Source organism: Oncorhynchus nerka, linkage group LG2, assembly GCF_034236695.1.
Source record: "Oncorhynchus nerka isolate Pitt River linkage group LG2, Oner_Uvic_2.0, whole genome shotgun sequence".
In the NCBI taxonomy this organism is placed as follows: domain Eukaryota; kingdom Metazoa; phylum Chordata; class Actinopteri; order Salmoniformes; family Salmonidae; genus Oncorhynchus; species Oncorhynchus nerka.
The window spans coordinates 7,270,949-7,294,927 of record NC_088397.1 but is presented as its reverse complement, the minus strand read 5'-3'; the positions used below and the strand labels follow the sequence as shown (position 1 = coordinate 7,294,927).

Genomic DNA, 23,979 nt, shown 5'->3' with positions numbered 1-23,979 from the left:
GCAGAGAGAACCAGATAACCAGAGAGAGGCAGAGAGAGCCAGATAACCAGAGAGAGGCAGAGAGAGCCAGATAACCAGAGAGAGGCAGAGAGAGCCAGATAACCAGAGAGAGGCAGAGAGAACCAGATAACCAGAGAGAACCAGAGAGAACCAGATAACCAGAGAGAACCAGATAACCAGAGAGAACCAGATAACCAGAGAGAACCAGATAACCAGAGAGAGGCAGAGAGAACCAGATAACCAGAGAGAGGCAGAGAGAACCAGATAACCAGAGAGAACCAGATAACCAGAGAGAGGCAGAGAGAGCCAGATAACCAGAGAGAGGCAGAGAGAACCAGATAACCAGAGAGAGGCAGAGAGAACCAGATAACCAGAGAGAGGCAGAGAGAACCAGATAACCAGAGAGAGGCAGAGAGAACCAGATAACCAGAGAGAGGCAGAGAGAACCAGATAACCAGAGAGAGGCAGAGAGAACCAGATAACCAGAGAGAGAGCCAGATAACCAGAGAGAGCCAGATAACCAGAGAGAACCAGATAACCAGAGAGAGAGCCAGATAACCAGAGAGAGAGCCAGATAACCAGAGAGAGGCAGAGAGAACCAGATAACCAGAGAGAGAGCCAGATAACCAGAGAGAGAGCCAGATAACCAGAGAGAGGCAGAGAGAACCAGATAACCAGAGAGAGAGCCAGATAACCAGAGAGAGGCAGAGAGAACCAGAGAGGACACCTGTAATACATATACCTCTCCCCTCCTCCCCCATCAGTCTGCTTTCATCTGTGGGTTCAGAGGAGTAGCTGAACAACACACACTCAGCTTTCATCTACTTTCAGACTAAGAGGATCAGTCCCACAAGGGAAGGAGTAAGAGAGAAACACATAACAACAGGCTGAGAGAGAGAGAGACAGACAGACAGGGAGAGAGAGAGAGACAGACAGGGAGAGATGGAGGGACACAGAGAGAGAGCGAGAGAGCGAGAGAGGGAGAGAGAGACAGAATGTGTGTGGAAGATAGTGTTGTATATGTAGGTTCTTTGATATCCAGGAAATAAGAAAACAATATGAAAGAGAAAAGGGTGTGAAACCTGTCAGTCTGGATAAGAGCGTCTGCTAAATGACTAACATGTCAATAACTCCATAGGGGTGATGTAGTCATTCAACAGTATTATAGTACCTCCATAGGGGTGATGTAGTCATTAAACAGTATTATAGTACCTCCATAGGGGTGATGTAGTCATTAAACAGTATTATAGTACCTCCATAGGGGTGATGTAGTCATTAAACAGTATTATAGTACCTCCATAGGGGTGATGTAGTCATTAAACAACAGTATTATAGTACCTCCATAGGGGTGATGTAGTCATTAAACAGTATTATAGTACCTCCATAGGGGTGATGTAGTCATTAAACAGTATTATAGTACCTCCATTAAGGGGTGATGTAGTCATTAAACAGTATTATAGTACCTCCATAGGGGTGATGTAGTCATTAAACAGTATTATAGTACCTCCATAGGGGTGATGTAGTCATTAAACAGTATTATAGTACCTCCATAGGGGTGATGTAGTCATTAAACAGTATTATAGTACCTCCATAGGGGTGATGTAGTCATTAAACAGTATTATAGTACCTCCATAGGGGTGATGTAGTCATTCAACAGTATTATAGTACCTCCATAGGGGTGATGTAGTCATTAAACAGTATTATAGTACCTCCATAGGGGTGATGTAGTCATTAAACAGTATTATAGTACCTCCATAGGGGTGATGTAGTCATTCATTCCCCTGTTGAACACGTAGATCATGGCATCATACAGCTGGTTGTCCCAACACATCTGGACCACCTGGATACACAGCGAGAGAACAGGTTACTACCTGAGTCTACAGACTTGACCTGCTGGTGATTGGAACAAGGTTAATGACAGTAGTAAATATCTAGAGGGAAGAGAGGAAACACTGACAGACATCCTCTCTTCTCCTGTCTCCTCCCCTCCCCCGTCTCCTCTTCTCTCCTCTCCTGTCCTCTCCTCCCCTCCCCCGTCTCCACCCCTCCCCCGTCTCCTCCCCCGTCTCCTCCCCTGTCTCCTCCCCTGTCTCCTCCCTACCTGTTGTATGTCGAGGCTGGTGATGTCCAGGTGTATCAGACAGTTCTCTACACTGTCCATCATGTTGTTATCCTGTAGGTGGGTCAGCAGGTCTCTCATGACGGGAGCGGTCACACAGCCCAGACGCTCCGACACGATGTAGGGTTCCAAACTCTCCAGGAAGACCCCCCGAGCCACACAGTTCTCCACCAGGCGGGTATATAGCTGGTTAAACAGTAGGTCCCTATAGGACCACAGAGAGAAGAGCATAATCATGGTACCAGTTCTCCACCAGGCGGGTATATAGCTGGTTAAACAGTAGGTCCCTATAGGACCACAGAGAGAAGAGCATGATCATGGTACCAGTTCTCCACCAGGCGGGTATATAGCTTGTTAAACAGTAGGTCCCTATAGGACCACAGAGAGAAGAGCATGATCATGGTACCAGTTCTCCACCAGGCGGGTATATAGCTGGTTAAACAGTAGGTCCCTATAGGACCACAGAGAGAAGAGCATGTTCATGGTACCAGTTCTCCACCAGGCGGGTATATAGCTGGTTAAACAGTAGATCCCTATAGGACCACAGAGAGAAGAGCATGATAACAGTTCTTCACCAGGCGGGTACAGTATATAGCTGGTTAAACAGTAGGTCCCTATAGGACCACAGAGAGAAGAGCATGTTCATGGTAACAGTTCTCCACCAGGCGGGTACAGTATATAGCTGGTTAAACAGAAGATTAAAACACCAGTCTCAACGTCAACAGTGAAGAGGCGACTTCGGGATGCTGGCCTTCTAGGCAGAGTAGGGTTGTGTATCGGAGGACACATGACTTGCGACCTCTCCCGAGCCCGTACGGGAATTGTAGCGATGAGACAAGATAGTAGCTACTAACAATTGGATACCACGAAATTGGGGAGAAAAAGGGGGTAAAATTCAAAAATAAAAATAAAAGATTAAGATGGGCAAAAGAACAGACATTGGACAGAGGAACTCTGCCTAGAAGGCCAGCATCCCGGAGTCGCCTCTTCACTGTTGAAGTTGAGACTGGTGTTTCGCGGGTACTATTTAATGAGGACTTGTGAGGCATCTGTTTCTACAACTAGACACTAATGTACTTGCCCTCTTGCTCAGTTGTGCACCGGGGCCTCCCACTACTCTTTCTATTCTGGTTACAGCCAGTTTGTGCTGTTCTGTGAAGGGAGTAGTACACAGCGTTGTACGAGATCTTCAGTTTCTTGGCAATTTCTCGCATGCAATAGCCTTCATTTCTCAGAACAAGAATAGACTGATGAGTTTCAGAAGAAAGGTCTTTGTTTCTGACCATTTTGAGCCTGTAATTGAACCCACAAATGCTGTCGCTCCAGATACTCAACTAGTATAAAGGCCAGTTTTATTGCTTCTTTAATCAGAACAGAGGGTTTTCTAATTATTAATTAGCTAATCCAAGTTCATCATTTTAAAAGGCTAACACAACGTAACCCTTGGAACACAGGAGTGATGGTTGCTGATAATGGGCCTCTATACGCCTATGTAGATATTCCATCAAAAAATCTGCCGTTTCCAGCTACAATAGTCATTTACAACCTTAACAATGTCTACACTGTATTTCTGATCAATTTGATGTTATTTTAAAATGGACCAATATTTATCTTTTCTTCCAAAAACAAGGACGTTTCTACGTGACCCCAAACATTTGAACGGTGGTGTATGTGTTATGGCTTTACTACACCCCCCTGCTATATTGTGGATAAAGAGTTACCTGTCTAACAGAACACAGAGGGTGTTCTTTAATGGAAGCCTCTCCAACAAAATCCAGGTAGAATCAGGAATTCCCCAGGGAAGCTGTCTAGGCCCCTTACTTTTTTCAATCTTCACTATCGACATGCTTTGAGTAAAGCCAGTGTGTCTATGTTTCCAGATGACTCAACACTATACATGTCAGCTACAACAGCGACTGAAATGACTGCAGCACTTAACAAAGAGTGTGTGGAAAGGAATAAGTTAGTCCTAAATATTTCTAAAACTAAAAGCATTGTAATTGGGACAAAATCATTCACTTAACCCTAAACCTCAACTAAATCTTGTAATAAATCATGTGGAAATTGAGCAAGTTGAGGTGACTAACCCTGGGTTGTAAACTGTCATGGTCAAAACATATTGATACAACAGTAGCTAAGATGGGGAGAAGTCTGTCTATAATAAAGTGCTGCTCTGCCTTCTTAACAACACGATCAACAAGGCAGGTCCTACGAGCCCCAGTTTAGTCACATCTGGACTACTGTTCAGTCCTGTGGTCAGGTGCCACAAAGAGGGACTTAGGAAAATTGCAATTGGCTCAGAACAGAGCAGCACAGATGGACACAGACAGCTAATATGAATAATGTGCATGTGAATCTCTCCTGGCTGAAAGTGGAAGAGAGATGGACTTGAATGCACAGTGCGGTCTGTCTAAACTACTGGCACACAGCTCGGACACCCATGCATACCCCACAAGACATGCCACCAGAGGTCTCTTCACAGTCCTCAAGTCCAGACTATGGGAGGTGCACAGTACTACATAGAGCCATGACTACATGGAACTCTATTCCACAGTAATACATAGAGCCATGACTACATGGAACTCTATTCCACAGTACTACATAGAGCCATGACTACATGGAACTCTATTCCACAGTAATACATAGAGCCATGACTACATGGAACTCTATTCCACAGTACTACATAGAGCCATGACTACATGGAACTCTATTCCACAGTACTACATAGAGCCATGATTACATGGAACTCTATTCCACAGTACTACATAGAGCCATGATTACATGGAACTCTATTCCACAGTACTACATAGAGCCATGACTACATTGAACTCTATTCCACAGTACTACATAGAGCCATGATTACATGGAACTCTATTCCACAGTACTACATAGAGCCATGACTACATGTAACTCTATTCCACAGTACTACATAGAGCCATGATTACATGGAACTCTATTCCACAGTACTACATAGAGCCATGTTTACATGGAACTCTATTCCACAGTACTACATAGAGCCATGATTACATGGAACTCTATTCCACAGTACTACATAGAGCCATGATTACATGGAACTCTATTCCACAGTACTACATAGAGCCATAATTACATGGAACTCTATTCCACAGTACTACATAGAGCCATGATTACATGGAACTCTATTCCACAGTAATACATAGAGCCATGACTACATGGAACTCTATTCCACAGTAATACATAGAGCCATGACTACATGGAACTCTATTCCACAGTAATACATAGAGCCATGATTACATGGAACTCTATTCCACAGTAATACATAGAGCCATGACTACATGGAACTCTATTCCACAGTAATACATAGAGCCATGACTACATGGAACTCTATTCCACAGTAATACATAGAGCCATGACTACATGGAACTCTATTCCACAGTAATACATAGAGCCATGACTACATGGAACTCTATTCCACAGTAATACATAGAGCCATGATTACATGGAACTCTATTCCACAGTACTACATAGAGCCATGATTACATGGAACTCTATTCCACAGTAATACATAGAGCCATGACTACATGGAACTCTATTCCACAGTACTACATAGAGCCATGATTACATGGAACTCTATTCCACAGTACTACATAGAGCCATGACTACATGGAACTCTATTCCACAGTACTACATAGAGCCATGATTACATGGAACTCTATTCCACAGTAATACATAGAGCCATGATTACATGGAACTCTATTCCACAGTACTACATAGAGCCATGATTACATGGAACTCTATTCCACAGTAATACATAGAGCCATGACTACATGGAACTCTATTCCACAGTAATACATAGAGCCATGACTACATGGAACTCTATTCCACAGTAATACATAGAGCCATGACTACATGGAACTCTATTCCACAGTAATACATAGAGCCATGATTACATGGAACTCTATTCCACAGTAATACATAGAGCCATGATTACATGGAACTCTATTCCACAGTACTACATAGAGCCATGATTACATGGAACTCTATTCCACAGTAATACATAGAGCCATGACTACATGGAACTCTATTCCACAGTACTACATAGAGCCATGACTACATGGAACTCTATTCCACAGTAATACATAGAGCCATGATTACATGGAACTCTATTCCACAGTAATACATAGAGCCATGATTACATGGAACTCTATTCCACAGTACTACATAGAGCCATGATTACATGGAACTCTATTCCACAGTACTACATAGAGCCATGATTACATGGAACTCTATTCCACAGTAATACATAGAGGCATGATTACATGGAACTCTATTCCACAGTAATACATAGAGCCATGATTACATGGAACTCTATTCCACAGTACTACATAGAGCCATGATTACATGGAACTCTATTCCACAGTACTACATAGAGCCATGATTACATGGAACTCTATTCCACAGTACTACATAGAGCCATGATTACATGGAACTCTATTCCACAGTAATACATAGAGGCATGATTACATGGAACTCTATTCCACAGTAATACATAGAGCCATGATTACATGGAACTCTATTCCACAGTACTACATAGAGCCATGATTACATGGAACTCTATTCCACAGTACTACATAGAGCCATGATTACATGGAACTCTATTCCACAGTACTACATAGAGCCATGATTACATGGAACTCTATTCCACAGTACTACATAGAGCCATGATTACATGGAACTCTATTCCACAGTACTACATAGAGCCATGATTACATGGAACTCTATTCCACAGTAATACATAGAGCCATGACTACATGGAACTCTATTCCACATCAGGTAACTGACACAAGCAGTAAAATTAGATAGAAAAAAACAGATAAAAATATACCTTATGGAACAGCAGGGACTGTGAAGCAACACAAACATAGGCACAGACACATGCATACACACACACATAGATTTAGTACTGTAGATATGTGGTAGCTGTAGAGTAGGGGCCTGAGGGCACACAGTGTGTTGTGAAATATGTGAATGTATTGTAATGTTTTTAAAATTGTATTAAAATTGGACCCCAGGAAGAGTAGCTGCTGCCTTGGCAGGAACTAATGGGGATCCATAATGAATACAAATGCTAGGAGGCTCTGGGGCAGGGATGGGACCATAATAGACTGATAATAGAATTCTCTGGAACCGGGACGGGATGGCAGTTCTTAAGTGAAGGAAGGAGCCTTTTAGTCCAGTCCGAGTGCAGCAGAGAGCAGAGTAGCAGCCCCTTCGGCACAGAGATGGACAGAGAAAGGAAGATCTTTCTCTCTCTCCAAACTAAGGCCGACCACCACAAAGGGTTACGAAAGAACAAACTGAAAGCACGTTCCCACAGGAACAAACAAACTGAAAGCACGTTCCCACAGGAACAAACAAACTGAAAGCACGTTCCCACAGGAACAAACAAACTGAAAGCACGTTCCCACAGGAACAAACAAACTGAAAGCGCGTTCCCACAGGAACAAACAAACTGAAAGCGCGTTCCCACAGGAACAAACAAACTGAAAGCGCGTTCCCACAGGAACAAACAAACTGAAAGCGCGTTCCCACAGGAACAAACAAACTGAAAGCGCGTTCCCACAGGAACAAACAAACTGAAAGCACGTTCCCACAGGAACAAACAAACTGAAAGCACGTTCACACAGGAACAGACTGAAAGCACGTTCACACAGGAACAAACAGACTGAAAGCACGTTCACACAGGAACAAACAGACTGAAAGCACGTTCACACAGGAACAAACAGACTGAAAGCACGTTAACACAGGAACAAACAGACTGAAAGCACGTTCACACAGGAACAAACAGACTGAAAGCACGTTAACACAGGAACAAACAGACTGAAAGCACGTTAACACAGGAACAAACAGACTGAAAGCACGTTCACACAGGAACAAACAGACTGAAAGTACGTTCACACAGGAACAAACAGACTGAAAGCACGTTCACACAGGAACAAACAGACTGAAAGCACGTTTACACAGGAACAAACAGACTGAAAGCACGTTCACACAGGAACAAACAGACTGAAAGCACGTTCACACAGGAACAAACAGACTGAAAGCACGTTCCCACAGGAACAAACAGACTGAAAGCACGTTCACACAGGAACAAACAGACTGAAAGCACGTTCCCACAGGAACAAACTAACTGAAAGCACGTTCACACAGGAACAAACTAAATGAAAGCACGTTCCCACAGGAACAAACTAACTGAAAGCACGTTCCCACAGGAACAAACTAAATGAAAGCACGTTCCCACAGGAACAAACTAACTGAAAGCACGTTCCCACAGGAACAAACAGACTGAAAGCACGTTCCCACAGGAACAAACTGAAAGCACGTTCACACAGGAACAAACAGACTGAAAGCACGTTCCCACAGGAACAAACAGACTGAAAGCACGTTCACACAGGAACAAACAGACTGAAAGCACGTTCCCACAGGAACAAACAAACTGAAAGCACGTTCACACAGGAACAGACTGAAAGCACGTTCACACAGGAACAAACAGACTGAAAGCACGTTCACACAGGAACAAACAGACTGAAAGCACGTTAACACAGGAACAAACAGACTGAAAGCACGTTCACACAGGAACAAACAGACTGAAAGCACGTTAACACAGGAACAAACAGACTGAAAGCACGTTAACACAGGAACAAACAGACTGAAAGCACGTTCACACAGGAACAAACAGACTGAAAGTACGTTCACACAGGAACAAACAGACTGAAAGCACGTTCACACAGGAACAAACAGACTGAAAGCACGTTTACACAGGAACAAACAGACTGAAAGCACGTTAACACAGGAACAAACTGAAAGCACGTTCACACAGGAACAAACAGACTGAAAGCACGTTCACACAGGAACAAACAGACTGAAAGCACGTTCCCACAGGAACAAACAGACTGAAAGCACGTTCACACAGGAACAAACAGACTGAAAGCACGTTCCCACAGGAACAAACTAACTGAAAGCACGTTCACACAGGAACAAACTAAATGAAAGCACGTTCCCACAGGAACAAACTAACTGAAAGCACGTTCCCACAGGAACAAACTAAATGAAAGCACGTTCCCACAGGAACAAACTAACTGAAAGCACGTTCCCACAGGAACAAACAGACTGAAAGCACGTTCCCACAGGAACAAACTGAAAGCACGTTCACACAGGAACAAACAGACTGAAAGCACGTTCCCACAGGAACAAACAGACTGAAAGCACGTTCACACAGGAACAAACTGAAAGCACGTTCACACAGGAACAAACAAACTGAAAGCACGTTAACACAGGAACAAACAGACTGAAAGCACATTCACACAGGAACAAACTGAAAGCACGTTAACACAGGAACAAACTGAAAGCACGTTCACACAGGAACAAACTGAAAGCACGTTCACACAGGAACAAACAGACTGAAAGCACATTCACACAGGAACAAACAGACTGAAAGCACATTCACACAGGAACAAACTGAAAGCACGTTCACACAGGAACAAACAGACTGAAAGCACGTTCACACAGGAACAAACAGACTGAAAGCACGTTCCCACAGGAACAAACAGACTGAAAGCACGTTCACACAGGAACAAACAGACTGAAAGCACGTTCCCACAGGAACAAACTAACTGAAAGCACGTTCACACAGGAACAAACTAAATGAAAGCACGTTCCCACAGGAACAAACTAACTGAAAGCACGTTCCCACAGGAACAAACTGACTGAAAGCACGTTCACACAGGAACAAACAGACTGAAAGCACGTTAACACAGGAACAAACTGAAAGCACTTTCACACAGGAACAAACAAACTGAAAGCACGTTCACACAGGAACAAACTGAAAGCACGTTCACACAGCGGATTGACTCCCTTTGTTTATCGTTTGTTTGTCATTTTTAATGCAGTTAGTTTCATATGCGCTGAGTGGTCTTTATTGTTTGACTGGGGTTCTCTTCAAGGGACAAAGCATTAAAGGGATATTTCAAAATTATTCCGCTTTATATTCATCAGCTCTCCAGCACCGCCCCAACATCAACATATGTGAAAATGCCTAGTTTCTATGTTTTGTAGTAAAACAACCAATTAGTAGGAAATGCCTAATCCAAATTGGTTAAAATCACATGATGCACACCGATGATGTCATTGGAAACACTCATCTTTCTCCATCTTTTTTAATACCAAACATAGAAACTAGGCATTTTCACATATGTTGATGTTGGGGTGGTGCTGGAGAGCTGATGAATATAAAGCGGAATAATTTTGAAATATCCCTTTAATGCTTTGTCCCTTGAAGAGAACCCCAGTCAAACAATAAAGACCACTCAGCGCATATGAAACTAACTGCATTAAAAATGACATCTGGTGCCAGAAGATATCTCAGTTTGTTCTTTCTTAACCTTTTGTGGAGGTCAGCCTTCATTTTGAGAGAGAGATGACAATTTGTATTTGACATTTTTTTTATTGAACCTTTATTTAACTAGGCAAGTCAGTTAAGAATAAATTCTTATTTACAATGACGGCCTACCCCGGCCAAACCCGGACGACGCTGGGCCAATTACGCGCCGCCCTATGGGACTCCCAATCACAGCCGGTTGTGATATAGCCTGGAATCGAACCAGGGTCTGTAGTGATGCCTCTTGCAATGAGATGCAGTGCCTTAGACCTCTGCGCCAATCGGGAGCCCAAAGAGATAAAGAAAGATCTTCCTTTCTCTGTCCATCTCTGTGCTGAAGGGGCTGCTACTCTGCTCTACTCTGACTGGACTAAAAGGCTCCTTCCTTCACTTAAGAACTGCGGATGATATGAAGTTTTAAAAAATGTGAATTGTCCCTTTAATGAATAAGCTAGCAGAGTGCTGGGAATAGGCAACGCGAGGGCCATTAGACGCGATGTGTGTGTGTGTGTGGGTGGGTGTGTGTGTCTGTGCCTGGGTGTGTGTGTGTGTGCGTGCGTGTCTGTGTGTGTATACAGTATTCCTCCTAACTGTTCCCTGTGTGTGTGTGTGTGTGTGTATACAGTATTCCTCCTAACTGTTCCCTGTGTGTGTGTGTGTGTGTGTCTGTGCCTGTGTGTGTGTGCCTGTGTGTGTGTCTGCCTGTGTGTGTGTGTGTCTGTGTGTGCCTGTGCCTGTGTGTGTGTGCCTGTGTGTGTGTGTGCCTGTGTGTGCCTGTGTGTGTGTCTGCCTGTGTGTGTGTCTGCCTGTGTGTGTGTCTGCCTGTGTGTGTGTCTGCCTGTGTGTGTGTGTGCCTGTGTGTGTGTGTGCCTGTGTGTGTGTGTGCCTGTGTGTGTGTGTGTCTGTGTCTGTGTGTGTCTGTGTCTGTGTGTGCCTGTGTGTGTGTGTGCCTGTGTGTGTGTGCGCCTGTGTGTGTGTGCGCCTGTGTGTGTGTGCGCCTGTGTGTGTGTGCGCCTGTGTGTCTTACGTCCTCTGCAGCTGCAGACAGTAATCTACCATGACAGGCACCATGTCCTACGGACAGAGAGAAAGAGAGGGATGGAGGGATGAAGGGAGGATGGAGAGAGAGAAAAAGAGAGAGATTAGCTACTCAACCCAGGCAGCCTAAGCACAAGGACAAGCCTTAAAGGCGAATGAAAGACAGATTTCAAGGTCCCGAGCGTTGTCAAACTGAACCGTGGGACAGATTAACGTGTGTATCGTGGGGTGTGTGCGGTGTGTGTATCGGGGGTATGTGTGTGTGTATAGGGTGTGTGTGTGTGTGTGTGTGTGTATCGGGGCTATGTGTGTGTGTATAAGTTGTGTGTGTGTGTGTGTGTGTGTATCGGGGGTATGTGTGTGTGTATAGGGTGTGTGTGTATCGGGGGTATGTGTGTGTATAGGGTGTGTGTGTATCGGGGGGTATGTGTGTGTGTATAGGGTGTGTGTGTGTGTGTGTGCGTGTGTGTGTGTACCTGGAAATGTTGTTCCATGACCTGTATCTTGCCGTGTTCTGGACATTTCTTCACTGAGAGCTCCACATACTGGAACAGAATCGCAATCATCTGGAGAGATCAATCAAAGTAGATAGATTTCTTTGTGGAAGGGGGGTGGAGGAGGGAAGGTAGGAAAGGAAGGGAGGAGGGAAGGATGGAAGAGGGATTCACCTTGTCTGCCACTACACCTTTCCTCTTTGCTGGGTCCCCAAACAGCCCTGGAAAAATACCAGACATTCACAGTACATCAACACAATGACTCAAAGGGTTGTGTGTTTTCACTTTAATTAACAAGAAAAGAAAAATCTATGTAAAAACTCTGCTATTAAATGTATAATGGCCTCTGTGCCATCAGTGAAAAGGCCACCAACAGGAAGCGCTCAGAATGTAAAGTACTGCAGTGTATAAATGATTCAAGGACAAAACAGTGAAAACACCTGTCCTTTATAGTACAGAAGAGGCCAGGCGTTCCACACAGTAGATCTCAGGCCTTCTGGAGCTGGTTTTCAGTTGGTATGACAACTGTAGCAGTGACATCATAGTGACATTCTATTGATGTCCGATATCAAACTTGTCGTTGTGAACAAGTATTAAGACAAAAACAACAGGCCGCCCGCCTCCAAAATAGCATAAAAGCTGTATTTTTAAACACCAATAAACCCATCCGTTTATACATTAATTTTAGTAGATGTCAATCCAGAAAACCTGGCAACTAAAAACAACTTTCTTAACAATGTTTTTGATTGGTTTCTAGATTGTTAGCTAGCTTAGCTGGCTAGCCTGTTCAAATAATGACCATGTCATAGCTGACAAGCTAACTTATATTCATTATTACAGCTAAATAAACTCACAACAAGGCCATTATTTACACGTTAATGGTGAGCTAAATTACAGAAAATAGTTTACGGTTGTTGAGTGTGTCGTCGCGGTCTCAGTCAGGTAACCATGACAACGGACGCAGCGACGGGCTACAGACATTCCACCGGAGTAGAAATGAAATGTTGTTCTGACCAGAGACACTCGCATTCTAATTGTCTATAGACATGTTAATAGACAAAGTATAAACCAGCCCTAAGAGAGGAGTGGAGGGGGAGAGGAGAGGAGGGGAGGAGGAGAGCGAGAGGGAGAGGGGAACGGAGGAGGAGAGAAGGGGGGGAGGGAGGAGGAGAGGGAGAGAGGAGGGGAGGAGGAGAGGAGGGAAGGAGGAGAGGGAGAGAGGAGGGGAGGAGGAGAGGAGGAGGAGGAGGGAGAGAGGAGGGGAACGGAGGAGGAGAGAAGGGGGGGGAGGGAGAGGGAGAGGAGGGGAACGGAGGAGGAGAGAAAGGGGGGAGGAGAGCGAGAGGAGGGGAACGGAGGAGGAGAGAAAGGGGGGGAGAGGAGGGGAGAAGAGCAAGAGGGAGGAGGGGAACAGAGGATGAGAGAAAAGGGGGGAAGGGAGAAGAAGAGGGAGAGGAGGGGAGAAGGAGAGGGAGGGGAGGAGGAGAGGTAGAGGAGGAGGAGAGGAAGAGGAGACTATTCACCCAGTACAGCCTTGGCGGTGCCCTCATGGAAGGACCAGGCCAAGGACAGAGCCTCAACAAAACGTTCCTGTTTCAACAGACAGTCCACCCGCTGTGTGAGAGAGAGAAAGAGTTAGAGCAGTGAATGTCTCCAGCAGCACAGATCCATTAAATCTCCCTCAGACACAGGTCCATTAACTCCTCCTCAGAGAGACAGGTCCATTAAATCCCCCTCAGAGAGACAGGTCCATTAACTCCTCCTCAGAGAGACAGGTCCATTAAATCCCCCTCAGAGAGACAGGTCCATTAAATCCCCCTCAGAGAGACAGGTCCATTAAATCCCCCTCAGAGAGACAGGTCCATTAAATCCCCCTCAGAGAGACAGGTCCATTAAATCCCCTCAGAGTCCATTAAATCCCCCTCAGAGAGACAGGTCCATTAAATCCCCCTCAGAGAGACAGGTCCATTAAATCCCCCTCAGAGAGACAGGTCCATTAAATCCCCCTCAGAGAGACAGGTCCATTAACTCCTCCTCAGAGAGACAGGCCCATTAAATCCCCCTCAGAGAGACAGGTCCATTAAACCCCCCTCAGAGAGACAGGTCCATTAAACCCCCCTCAGAGAGGCAGGTCCATTAACTCCTCCCTCAGAGAGGCAGGTCCATTCCATTAAATCCCCCTCAAACCCCTGTCAGAGAGACAGGTCCATTAACTCCTCCTCAGAGAGACAGGCCCATTAAATCCCCCTCAGAGAGACAGGTCCATTAAACCCCCCTCAGAGAGACAGGTCCATTAAACCCCCCTCAGAGAGACAGGTCCATTAACTCCTCCTCAGAGAGGCAGGTCCATTAAACCCCTCAGAGAGACAGGTCCATTAACTCCTCCTCAGAGAGACAGGTCCATTAAACCCCCTCAGAGAGACAGGTCCATTAAACCCCCCTCAGACACAGGTCCATTAAACCCCCCTCAGACACAGGTCCATTAAACCCCCTCAGAGAGACACAGGTCCATTAAACCCCCTCAGACACAGATTAAACCCCCAGAGAGACACAGGTCCATTAAACCCCCCAGAGACACAGGTCCATTAAACCCCCTCAGAGAGACAGGTCCATTAAACCCCCCCCAGAGAGACAGGTCCATTAAATCCCCCTCAAAGAGACAGGTCCATTAAATCCCCCTCAGAGAGACAGGTCCATTAAATCCCCCTCAGAGAGACAGGTCCATTAAATCCCCCTCAGAGAGACAGGTCCATTAAATCCCCCTCAGAGAGACAGGTCCATTAAATCCCCTTCAGAGAGACAGGTCCATTAAATCCCCCTCAGAGACACAGGTCCATTAAATCCCCCTCAGAGACACAGATCCATTAAACCCCCCTCAGAGACACAGATCCATTAAACCCCCCTCAGAGACACAGATCCATTAAACCCCCCTCAGAGACACAGATCCATTAAATCCCCCTCAGAGAGACAGATCCATTAAATCCCCCTCAGAGACACACAAGTAGAATGATATAATCGATAACCTTTAGTTTTAGACTGGTATGGTGGCAAGTCAGAGACAAACTTACCTCCCTCCAGTTCCTCAGAGTCAGGATGTGGGCTGACTGGAAGAGAGAAGAACTCAATTAGACAACGCTTGTGTTTCTACTTCAACTGTACACACACACACACACACACACACACACACACACACACACACACACACACACACACACACACACACACACACACCTACCTTGGTCCCCAGTAACACCATCTGTCCTGCGTAGCTACAGACAGACTGGTAGCAGGCCTTCTCTCCTACTAGGGCCTAAAACACACACTGTTAGTCTGGAGAGCAGAGGTCAAAGGCCAGGACACTGTTATTCAGAGTGAAAATCAACCCGAAATCAACCATGACTGCTATTTCTCAAAAATACTTTTAGATACAAATGTGGCAAACATATGCCAAGAATCCTGAACAAGACCTTCGTACGGATTCAATGATTATTTCAGGAAGATCCAAAACATCATGGTTATGATTGATTCATGTTGACTCTGAATGACTCCATGTAGAGGTATGGGAGACAGGTGGGAGGGAATCACTGGTGACCCCCCTGCTCCTTGATTGAACAGCTTCAGTCCCCCTGAAGAGACGCTCTCCTCTCTGGCTGTTTCTGATCCAGTGACGAGGACGTTGGTCCTGTGTGATTGGACAGAGCCAGCTGCTCTACAACAGGTAGACTGGTGATTAAAAAGTTTCATTCCAGGTAATGGTTTGTAACCTTCCTAGCTGGTTTCAACAGTTTGGTGTTTAGTAGTTAAGGTAGCGGAGACTGATTCTTCAGGGGGATAAATTATCTTGTGCAACCTTTTCCCACTAGCCAGCCTAGTCCTGTACTGTCTGACCCTGCTCCCTAACACTTAACCTTTGACCCATAAAACTTACCTGACACCCTCTACTACCACTGACCTCTAACCCCTCACCTGTGACCTTTGCCAGTGCTAGGTGATGACTTCCCCTCTACAGCTACTGACATATGAACCATTCTCCATGCCCTTTCACCCCTACCACTTCCCTACCATTACTTCTCAACCCTCACTATCTATCCTACCCACCGCAACTTCTCTACCGTCACCTCTGACATCTGACCCTGACCCCTCACCCCTGACCCTCACCAGTGCCTGGCTGACGTTTCCCCCCGTTGCCAGCGATTTAAAATGGCTGCTGTTGTAGACCAGCTGCACCTCAGCCACGTCCAAGCTCTCCAGCTCCTCCTGGCTGGGTCGGTCCACCACACGCAGCTTCTCCCCACTGTCCATCACCACCAGGGTACGACTGTTGATCCACTGTGGAGGTTGAGGGGAAACACAATAGGTGAGTGGGTGTGAAAGAGCAAGAGAGACACAGAGCGAGAGAGAGAGAGAGAGACAAAGGGAGGCAGGGGGTGAAGGAGAGGGATAATAACAGAGAGGCAGGGGGTGAAGGAGAGGGATAATAACAGAGAGGCAGGGGGTGAAGGAGAGGGATAATAACAGAGAGGCAGGGGGTGAAGGAGAGGGATAATAACAGAGGCAGGGGGTGAATGAGAGGGATAATAATAGGGAGGCAGGGGGTGAAGGAGAGGGATAATAACAGAGAGGCAGGGGGTGAAGGAGAGGGATAATAACAGAGGCAGGGGGTGAAGGAGAGGGATAATAACAGAGAGGCAGGGGGTGAAGGAGGGGGATAACAGAGAGGCAGGGGGTGAAGGAGAGGGATAATAACAGAGAGGCAGGGGGTGAAGGAGGGGATAACAGAGAGGCAGGGGTGAAGGAGGGGGATAACAGAGAGGCAGGGGGTGAAGGAGAGGGATAATAACAGAGAGGCAGGGGGTGAAGGAGGGGGATAACAGAGAGGCAGGGGGTGAAGGAGAGGGATAATAACAGAGAGGCAGGGGGTGAAGGAGAGGGATAATAACAGAGAGGCAGGGGGTGAAGGAGAGGGATAATAACAGAGAGGCAGGGGGTGAAGGAGATGGATAATAACAGAGAGGCAGGGGGTGAAGGAGGGGATAATAACAGAGAGGCAGGGGGTGAAGGAGTGGGATAACAGAGAGGCAGGGGGTGAAGGAGAGGGATAATAACAGAGAGGCAGGGGGTGAAGGAGAGGGATAATAACAGAGAGGCAGGGGGTGAAGGAGAGGGATAATAACAGAGAGGCAGGGGGTGAAGGAGAGAGATAATAACAGAGAGGCAGGGGGTGAAGGAGAGGGATAATAACAGAGAGGCAGGGGGTGAAGGAGGGGGATAACAGAGAGGCAGGGGGTGAAGGAGAGGGATAATAACAGAGGCAGGGGGTGAATGAGGGGGATAATAACAGAGGCAGGGGTGAAGGAGGGGATAATAACAGAGAGGCAGGGGGTGAAGGAGAGGGATAATAACAGAGAGGCAGGGGGTGAAGGAGAGGGATAATAACAGAGAGGCAGGGGGTGAAGGAGAGGGATAATAACAGAGAGGCAGGGGGTGAAGGAGAGGGATAATAACAGAGAGGCAGGGGGTGAAGGAGAGGGATAATAACAGAGAGGCAGGGGGTGAAGGAGAGGGATAATAACAGAGAGGCAGGGGGTGAAGGAGAGGGATAATAACAGAGAGGCAGGGGGTGAAGGAGGGGATAATAACAGAGAGGCAGGGGGTGAAGGAGAGGGAGAGGGATAATAACAGAGAGGCAGGGGGTGAAGGAGAGGGAGAGGGATAATAACAGAGAGGCAGGGGGTGAAGGAGAGGGACAATAAAAGAGGCAGAGCCAGAGCTAGAAAGCGCGACAGAACAAGGCGACAGAGAGACCTTGGCTGTGTTCAAAACTGTGACGTATCATGAGTAAATTGTGACTGTCTGACAAATAATACTGAGTAGTTATTTGACTAAAATGGTCAAATCAGCTGCGACGTCAAACACGCCCATTCAGTAAGGATAAGAGGAAGGAACGGAGAAGGGCAGAGGTTTAAAAAAAGAAGAGATGTGGCCTGTAAAGAAAGACAGATCCTGAAGTGACATCATGCGGCACTTACATTCAGACTGATGATGTCACAGTTCAGCTGCAGATGTCTTTGCTTGATGACATGGATGGTTCCGGTCTCATCCTTCTTCACCTGGACACAAACAGTCAGTCAGTCAACAACAAAAAAATCTATTGTTATTGTTTACTAAACAAGGAATAATGGTAACCAGGAAGTAAACAGGAAGTGAGGTGTTACCAGCAGGAAGTGTACGGTGTCTCCTCTGCAGAATGCCAGGACGGGGTTGACCACCTTCTGAACGGGGACAAACTGCCAGGCCAGCTGGGGAACACTGGTTGGGTCCGTCTGCAACATCAACAACAATAGACAGGTCTTATTCATCAGTGTCCCAAATGGCACCCTATTCCCTATATAGTGCACTACTGTAGACCAGGGTGCCATTTCTAGCTGTGCCAATACGACAGCCAATCCACGGTGAGTACTGTGGTGTATAAAATGGTTGCCAGGGTGTAGAGTATATCAGCGAGGTGGGTGCTACAGACTGGTGGAGGATGAGGTGAATAACCCTCATACGAAGAACCAAAACAAATGCCCAAGGGCCCAGGGGCGACAGCTTAGGACCAAGGGTTTATTGGAACAAAAGGGTTCTCCAACAATGTCCTCCAGCCTTTACAAAATCAGCGTCCTTTATATTCTCTCTGCCTGCTGTATGTGAACAAAACCTTATTACTGGCACTACCACAGAGTATGATGAAGACTGATGTACTTTAATCAGTTCAGCAAATAGCTGAATCTTTATACAATGAATAGAAATTACAGGGCCTTTCTCCTGTTCTGTTCCTAGCCAGGCAGCGTCTATAGTGCCCCCCCCCAGCCTCCTGTTCTGTTCCTAGCCAGGCAGCATCTATTGTGCCCCCCATCCTCCTGTTCTGTTCCTAGCCAGGCAGCATCTATAGTGCCCCCATCCTCCCTGTTCCTAGCCAGGCCAATCTCCTGTTCTGTTCCTAGCCAGGCAGCGTCTATAGTGCCCCCCCCCAGCCTCCTGTTCTGTTCCTAGCCAGGCAGCATCTATAGTGCCCCCCAGCCTCCTGTTCTGTTCCTAGCCAGGCAGCGTCTATAGTGCCCCCCTCCTGCCTCCAGGCATCTCCTGTTCTGTTCCTAGCCAGGCAGCGTCTATAGTGCCCCCCAGCCTCCTGTTCTGTTCCTAGCCAGGCAGCGTCTAGTGCCCCCCCAGCCTGCCCCCCCAGCCTCCAATCTCCTGTTCTGTTCCTAGCCAGGCAGCGTCTATAGTGCCCCCCAGCCTCCTGTTCTGTTCCTAGCCAGGCAGCGTCTATAGTGCCCCCCAGCCTCCTGTTCTGTTCCTAGCCAGGCAGCGTCTATAGTGCCCCCAATCCTCCTGTTCTGTTCCTAGCCAGGCAGCATCTATAGTGCCCCCCAGCCTCCTGTTCTGTTCCTAGCCAGGCAGCATCTATAGTGCCCCCCCAGCCTCCTGTTCTGTTCCTAGCCAGGCAGCGTCTATAGTGCCCCCCCCAGCCTCCTGTTCTGTTCCTAGCCAGGCAGCATCTATTGTGCCCCCCCTCCTCCTGTTCTGTTCCTAGCCAGGCAGCGTCTATAGTGCCCCCCCAGCCTCCTGTTCTGTTCCTAGCCAGGCAGCATCTATAGTGCCCCCCCAGCCTCCTGTTCTGTTCCTAGCCAGGCAGCATCTATAGTGCCCCCCCCAGCCTCCTGTTCTGTTCCTAGCCAGGCAGCGTCTATAGTGCCCCCCCAGCCTCCTGTTCTGTTCCTAGCCAGGCAGCATCTATAGTGCCCCCCAGCCTCCTGTTCTGTTCCTAGCCAGGCAGCGTCTATAGTGCCCCCCAGCCTCCTGTTCTGTTCCTAGCCAGGCAGCATCTATTGTGCCCCCAGCCTCCTGTTCTGTTCCTAGCCAGGCAGCGTCTATAGTGCCCCCCCCCCCCAGCCTCCTGTTCTGTTCCTAGCCAGGCAGCATCTATAGTGCCCCCCCAGCCTCCCTGTTCCTAGCCAGGCAGCATCTATTGTGCCCCCCAGCCTCCTGTTCTGTTCCTAGCCAGGCAGCATCTATAGTGCCCCCCCCCCCCAGCCTCCTGTTCTGTTCCTAGCCAGGCAGCGTCTATAGTGCCCCCCAGCCTCCTGTTCTGTTCCTAGCCAGGCAGCATCTATAGTGCCCCCCCCAGCCTCCTGTTCTGTTCCTAGCCAGGCAGCATCTATGCCCCCCAGCCTCCAGTGCCCCCCCCTAGCCAGGCAGCCATCCTCCTGTTCTGTTCCTAGCCAGGCAGCGTCTATAGTGCCCCCCCAGCCTCCTGTTCTGTTCCTAGCCAGGCAGCGTCTATAGTGCCCCCCCAGCCTCCTGTTCTGTTCCTAGCCAGGCAGCGTCTATAGTGCCCCCCAGCCTCCTGTTCTGTTCCTAGCCAGGCAGCGTCTATAGTGCCCCCCAGCCTCCTGTTCTGTTCCTAGCCAGGCAGCGTCTATAGTGCCCCCCAGCCTCCTGTTCTGTTCTGTTCCAGGCAGCATCTATAGTGCCCCCCCAGCCTCCTGTTCTGTTCCTAGCCAGGCAGCATCTATTGTGCCCCCCAGCCTCCTGTTCTGTTCCTAGCCAGGCAGCATCTATAGTGCCCCCCCCTCCAGCCTCCTGTTCTGTTCCTAGCCAGGCAGCATCTATAGTGCCCCCAGCCTCCTGTTCTGTTCCTAGCCAGGCAGCATCTATAGTGCCCCCCCCAGCCTCCTGTTCTGTTCCTAGCCAGGCAGCATCTATTGTGCCCCCATCCTCCTCCTGTTCTGTTCCTAGCCAGGCAGCATCTATTGGCCCCCCCCAGCCTCCTGTTCTGTTCCTAGCCAGGCAGCATCTATAGTGCCCCCCAGCCTCCTCCTGTTCTGTTCCTAGCCAGGCAGCGTCTATAGTGCCACCCCCCTAGCATCTATAGTGCCCCCCAGCCTCCTGTTCTGTTCCTAGCCAGGCAGCATCTATAGTGCCCCCCCCAGCCTCCTGTTCTGTTCCTAGCCAGGCAGCATCTATAGTGCCCCCCAGCCTCCTGTTCTGTTCCTAGCCAGGCAGCATCTATAGTGCCCCCCAGCCTCCAATGTTCTGTTCCTAGCCAGGCAGCATCTATAGTGCCCCCCATCCTCCTCCTGTTCTGTTCCTAGCCAGGCAGCATCTATAGTGCCCCCAGCCTCCTGTTCTGTTCCTAGCCAGGCAGCATCTATTGTGCCCCCCCCCTCCTGTTCTGTTCCTAGCCAGGCAGCATCTATAGTGCCCCCAGCCTCCTGTTCTGTTCCTAGCCAGGCAGCATCTATAGTGCCCCCAGCCTCCTGTTCTGTTCCTAGCCAGGCAGCATCTATAGTGCCCCCCAGCCTCCTGTTCTGTTCCTAGCCAGGCAGCGTCTATAGTGCCCCCCAGCCTCTCCCTGTTCTGTTCCTAGCCAGGCAGCGTCTATAGTGCCCCCCAGCCTCCTGTTCTGTTCCTAGCCAGGCAGCGTCTATAGTGCCCCCCCAGCCTCCTGTTCTGTTCCTAGCCAGGCAGCATCTATAGTGCCCCCCAGCCTCCTGTTCTGTTCCTAGCCAGGCAGCGTCTATAGTGCCCCCCAGCCTCCTGTTCTGTTCCTAGCCAGGCAGCATCTATAGTGCCCCCCAGCCTCCTGTTCTGTTCCTAGCCAGGCAGCGTCTATAGTGCCCCCCCTAGCCTCCTGTTCTGTTCCTAGCCAGGCAGCATCTATGTTCTGTTCCTAGTGCCCCCCCAGCCTCCTGTTCTGTTCCTAGCCAGGCAGCATCTATAGTGCCCCCCAGCCTCCTGTTCTGTTCCTAGCCAGGCAGCGTCTATAGTGCCCCCCAGCCTCCTGTTCTGTTCCTAGCCAGGCAGCATCTATAGTGCCCCCCAGCCTCCTGTTCTGTTCCTAGCCAGGCAGCGTCTATAGTGCCCCCCCCAGCCTCCTGTTCTGTTCCTAGCCAGGTGCAGCCCATCCTCCTGTTCTGTTCCTAGCCAGGCAGCGTCTATGCCCCCATCCTCCTGTTCTGTTCCTAGCCAGGCAGCGTCTATAGTGCCCCCCAGCCTCCAATTCTGTTCCTAGCCAGGCAGCATCTATAGTGCCCCCATCCTCCAATTCTGTTCCTAGCCAGGCAGCATCTATAGTGCCCCCCCCAGCCTCCTGTTCTGTTCCTAGCCAGGCAGCATCTATAGTGCCCCCCCAGCCTCCTGTTCTGTTCCTAGCCAGGCAGCATCTATAGTGCCCCCCCCAGCCTCCAGTTCTGTTCCTAGCCAGGCAGCATCTATTGTGCCCCCCCCAGCCTCCTGTTCTGTTCCTAGCCAGGCAGCATCTATAGTGCCCCCCAGCCTCCTGTTCTGTTCCTAGCCAGGCAGCATCTATTGTGCCCCCCCCAGCCTCCTGTTCTGTTCCTAGCCAGGCAGCATCTATTGTGCCCCCCCCCTCCAGCCTCCTGTTCTGTTCCTAGCCAGGCAGCATCTATTGTGCCCCCAGCCTCCTGTTCTGTTCCTAGCCAGGCAGCATCTATTGTGCCCCCCAGCCTCCTGTTCTGTTCCTAGCCAGGCAGCGCCAGCCTCTGTTCCTAGCCAGGCAGCGTCTGTTCCTAGCCAGGCAGCATCTATTGTGCCCCCAGCCTCCTGTTCTGTTCCTAGCCAGGCAGCATCTATTGTGCCCCCAGCCTCCTGTTCTGTTCCTAGCCAGGCAGCATCTATTGTGCCCCCAGCCTCCTGTTCTGTTCCTAGCCAGGCAGCATCTATCCTGTGCCCCCCCCAGCCTCCTGTTCTGTTCCTAGCCAGGCAGCATCTATTGTGCCCCCCAGCCTCCTGTTCTGTTCCTAGCCAGGCAGCATCTATTGTGCCCCCCAGCCTCCTGTTCTGTTCCTAGCCAGGCAGCATCTATTGTGCCCCCCAGCCTCCTGTTCTGTTCCTAGCCAGGCAGCATCTATTGTGCCCCCCAGCCTCCTGTTCTGTTCCTAGCCAGGCAGCATCTATTGTGCCCCCCAGCCTCCTGTTCTGTTCCTAGCAGTAGCTAGACATGTTATGATTGTGACATTCAATAAAGGCTTAGAGATGAGTTTATAAAAACATTATGGATCTTTAGCGCCGTTCTACAGTGAGGCAAGAGCCCATTAGAGCAAGCAACAGGGAAGAGGTCACGGAGAGGGTGGGAAGGACAGAGGGAGAAGAGAGGTCAGAGAAGGATAACGAGAGAGAGAGGAAGGGTTGAGGGAGAAGAGAGGTCAGAGAAGGATAACGAGAGAGAGAGGAAGGGTTGAGGGAGAAGAGAGGTCAGAGAAGGATAAGCCTCCTGAGAGAGGAGGAAGGGTTGAGGGAGAAGAGAGGTCAGAGAAGGATAACGAGAGAGAGAGGAAGGGTTGAGGGAGAAGAGAGGTCAGAGAAGGATAGTGCCCCCCAGCCTCCTGAGAGAGGCAGCGAAGGGTTGAGGGGCAGAAGAGAGGTCAGAGAAGGATAACTGAGAGAGAGAGGAAGGGTTGAGGGAGAAGAGAGGTCAGAGAAGGATAACTGTTCCTAGAGAGAGAGGAAGGGTTGAGGGAGAAGAGAGGTCAGAGAAGGATATAGTGAGCCTCCAGAGAGAGGAAGGGCCTTGAGGGAGAAGAGAGGTCAGAGAAGGATAACCAGGCAGCGTCCTCCCCCAGCCTCCTGTTCTGTGCCCCCCAGCCTCCTGTTCTGTTCCTAGAGAGAGAGGAAGGGTTGAGGGAGAAGAGAGGTCAGAGAAGGATAACGAGCCTCCTGAGAGAGAGGAAGGGTTGAGGGAGAAGAGAGGTCAGAGAAGGATAAGCGAGAGAGAGAGGAAGGGTTGAGGGAGAAGAGAGGTCAGAGAAGGATAACTAGCCAGAGAGGAAGGGTTGAGGGAGAAGAGGTCAGAGAAGGATAACTAGAGAGAGGAAGGGTTGAGGGAGAAGAGAGGTCAGAGAAGGATA

General features: G+C 48.6%; 1 protein-coding gene across 1 annotated transcript in view; it reads right to left on the bottom strand.

Annotated features, from left to right (window-relative positions):
• Window positions 1-23,979, bottom strand: part of vps8 (VPS8 subunit of CORVET complex) — an 87,190-nt gene that overhangs the window by 41,372 nt on the left and 21,839 nt on the right. Inside the window, exons 11-21 of the mRNA XM_065020548.1 lie at window positions 18,283-18,390; window positions 18,097-18,177; window positions 16,226-16,396; window positions 15,303-15,377; window positions 15,136-15,171; window positions 13,591-13,681; window positions 12,242-12,288; window positions 12,050-12,139; window positions 11,563-11,609; window positions 2,102-2,324; window positions 1,751-1,840 (exon numbers count right to left, since the gene is read on the bottom strand). Coding sequence (XP_064876620.1) covers window positions 1,751-1,840; window positions 2,102-2,324; window positions 11,563-11,609; window positions 12,050-12,139; window positions 12,242-12,288; window positions 13,591-13,681; window positions 15,136-15,171; window positions 15,303-15,377; window positions 16,226-16,396; window positions 18,097-18,177; window positions 18,283-18,390 — 1,059 coding nt within the window. The remainder of the gene's footprint in view (window positions 1-1,750; window positions 1,841-2,101; window positions 2,325-11,562; window positions 11,610-12,049; window positions 12,140-12,241; window positions 12,289-13,590; window positions 13,682-15,135; window positions 15,172-15,302; window positions 15,378-16,225; window positions 16,397-18,096; window positions 18,178-18,282; window positions 18,391-23,979) is intronic.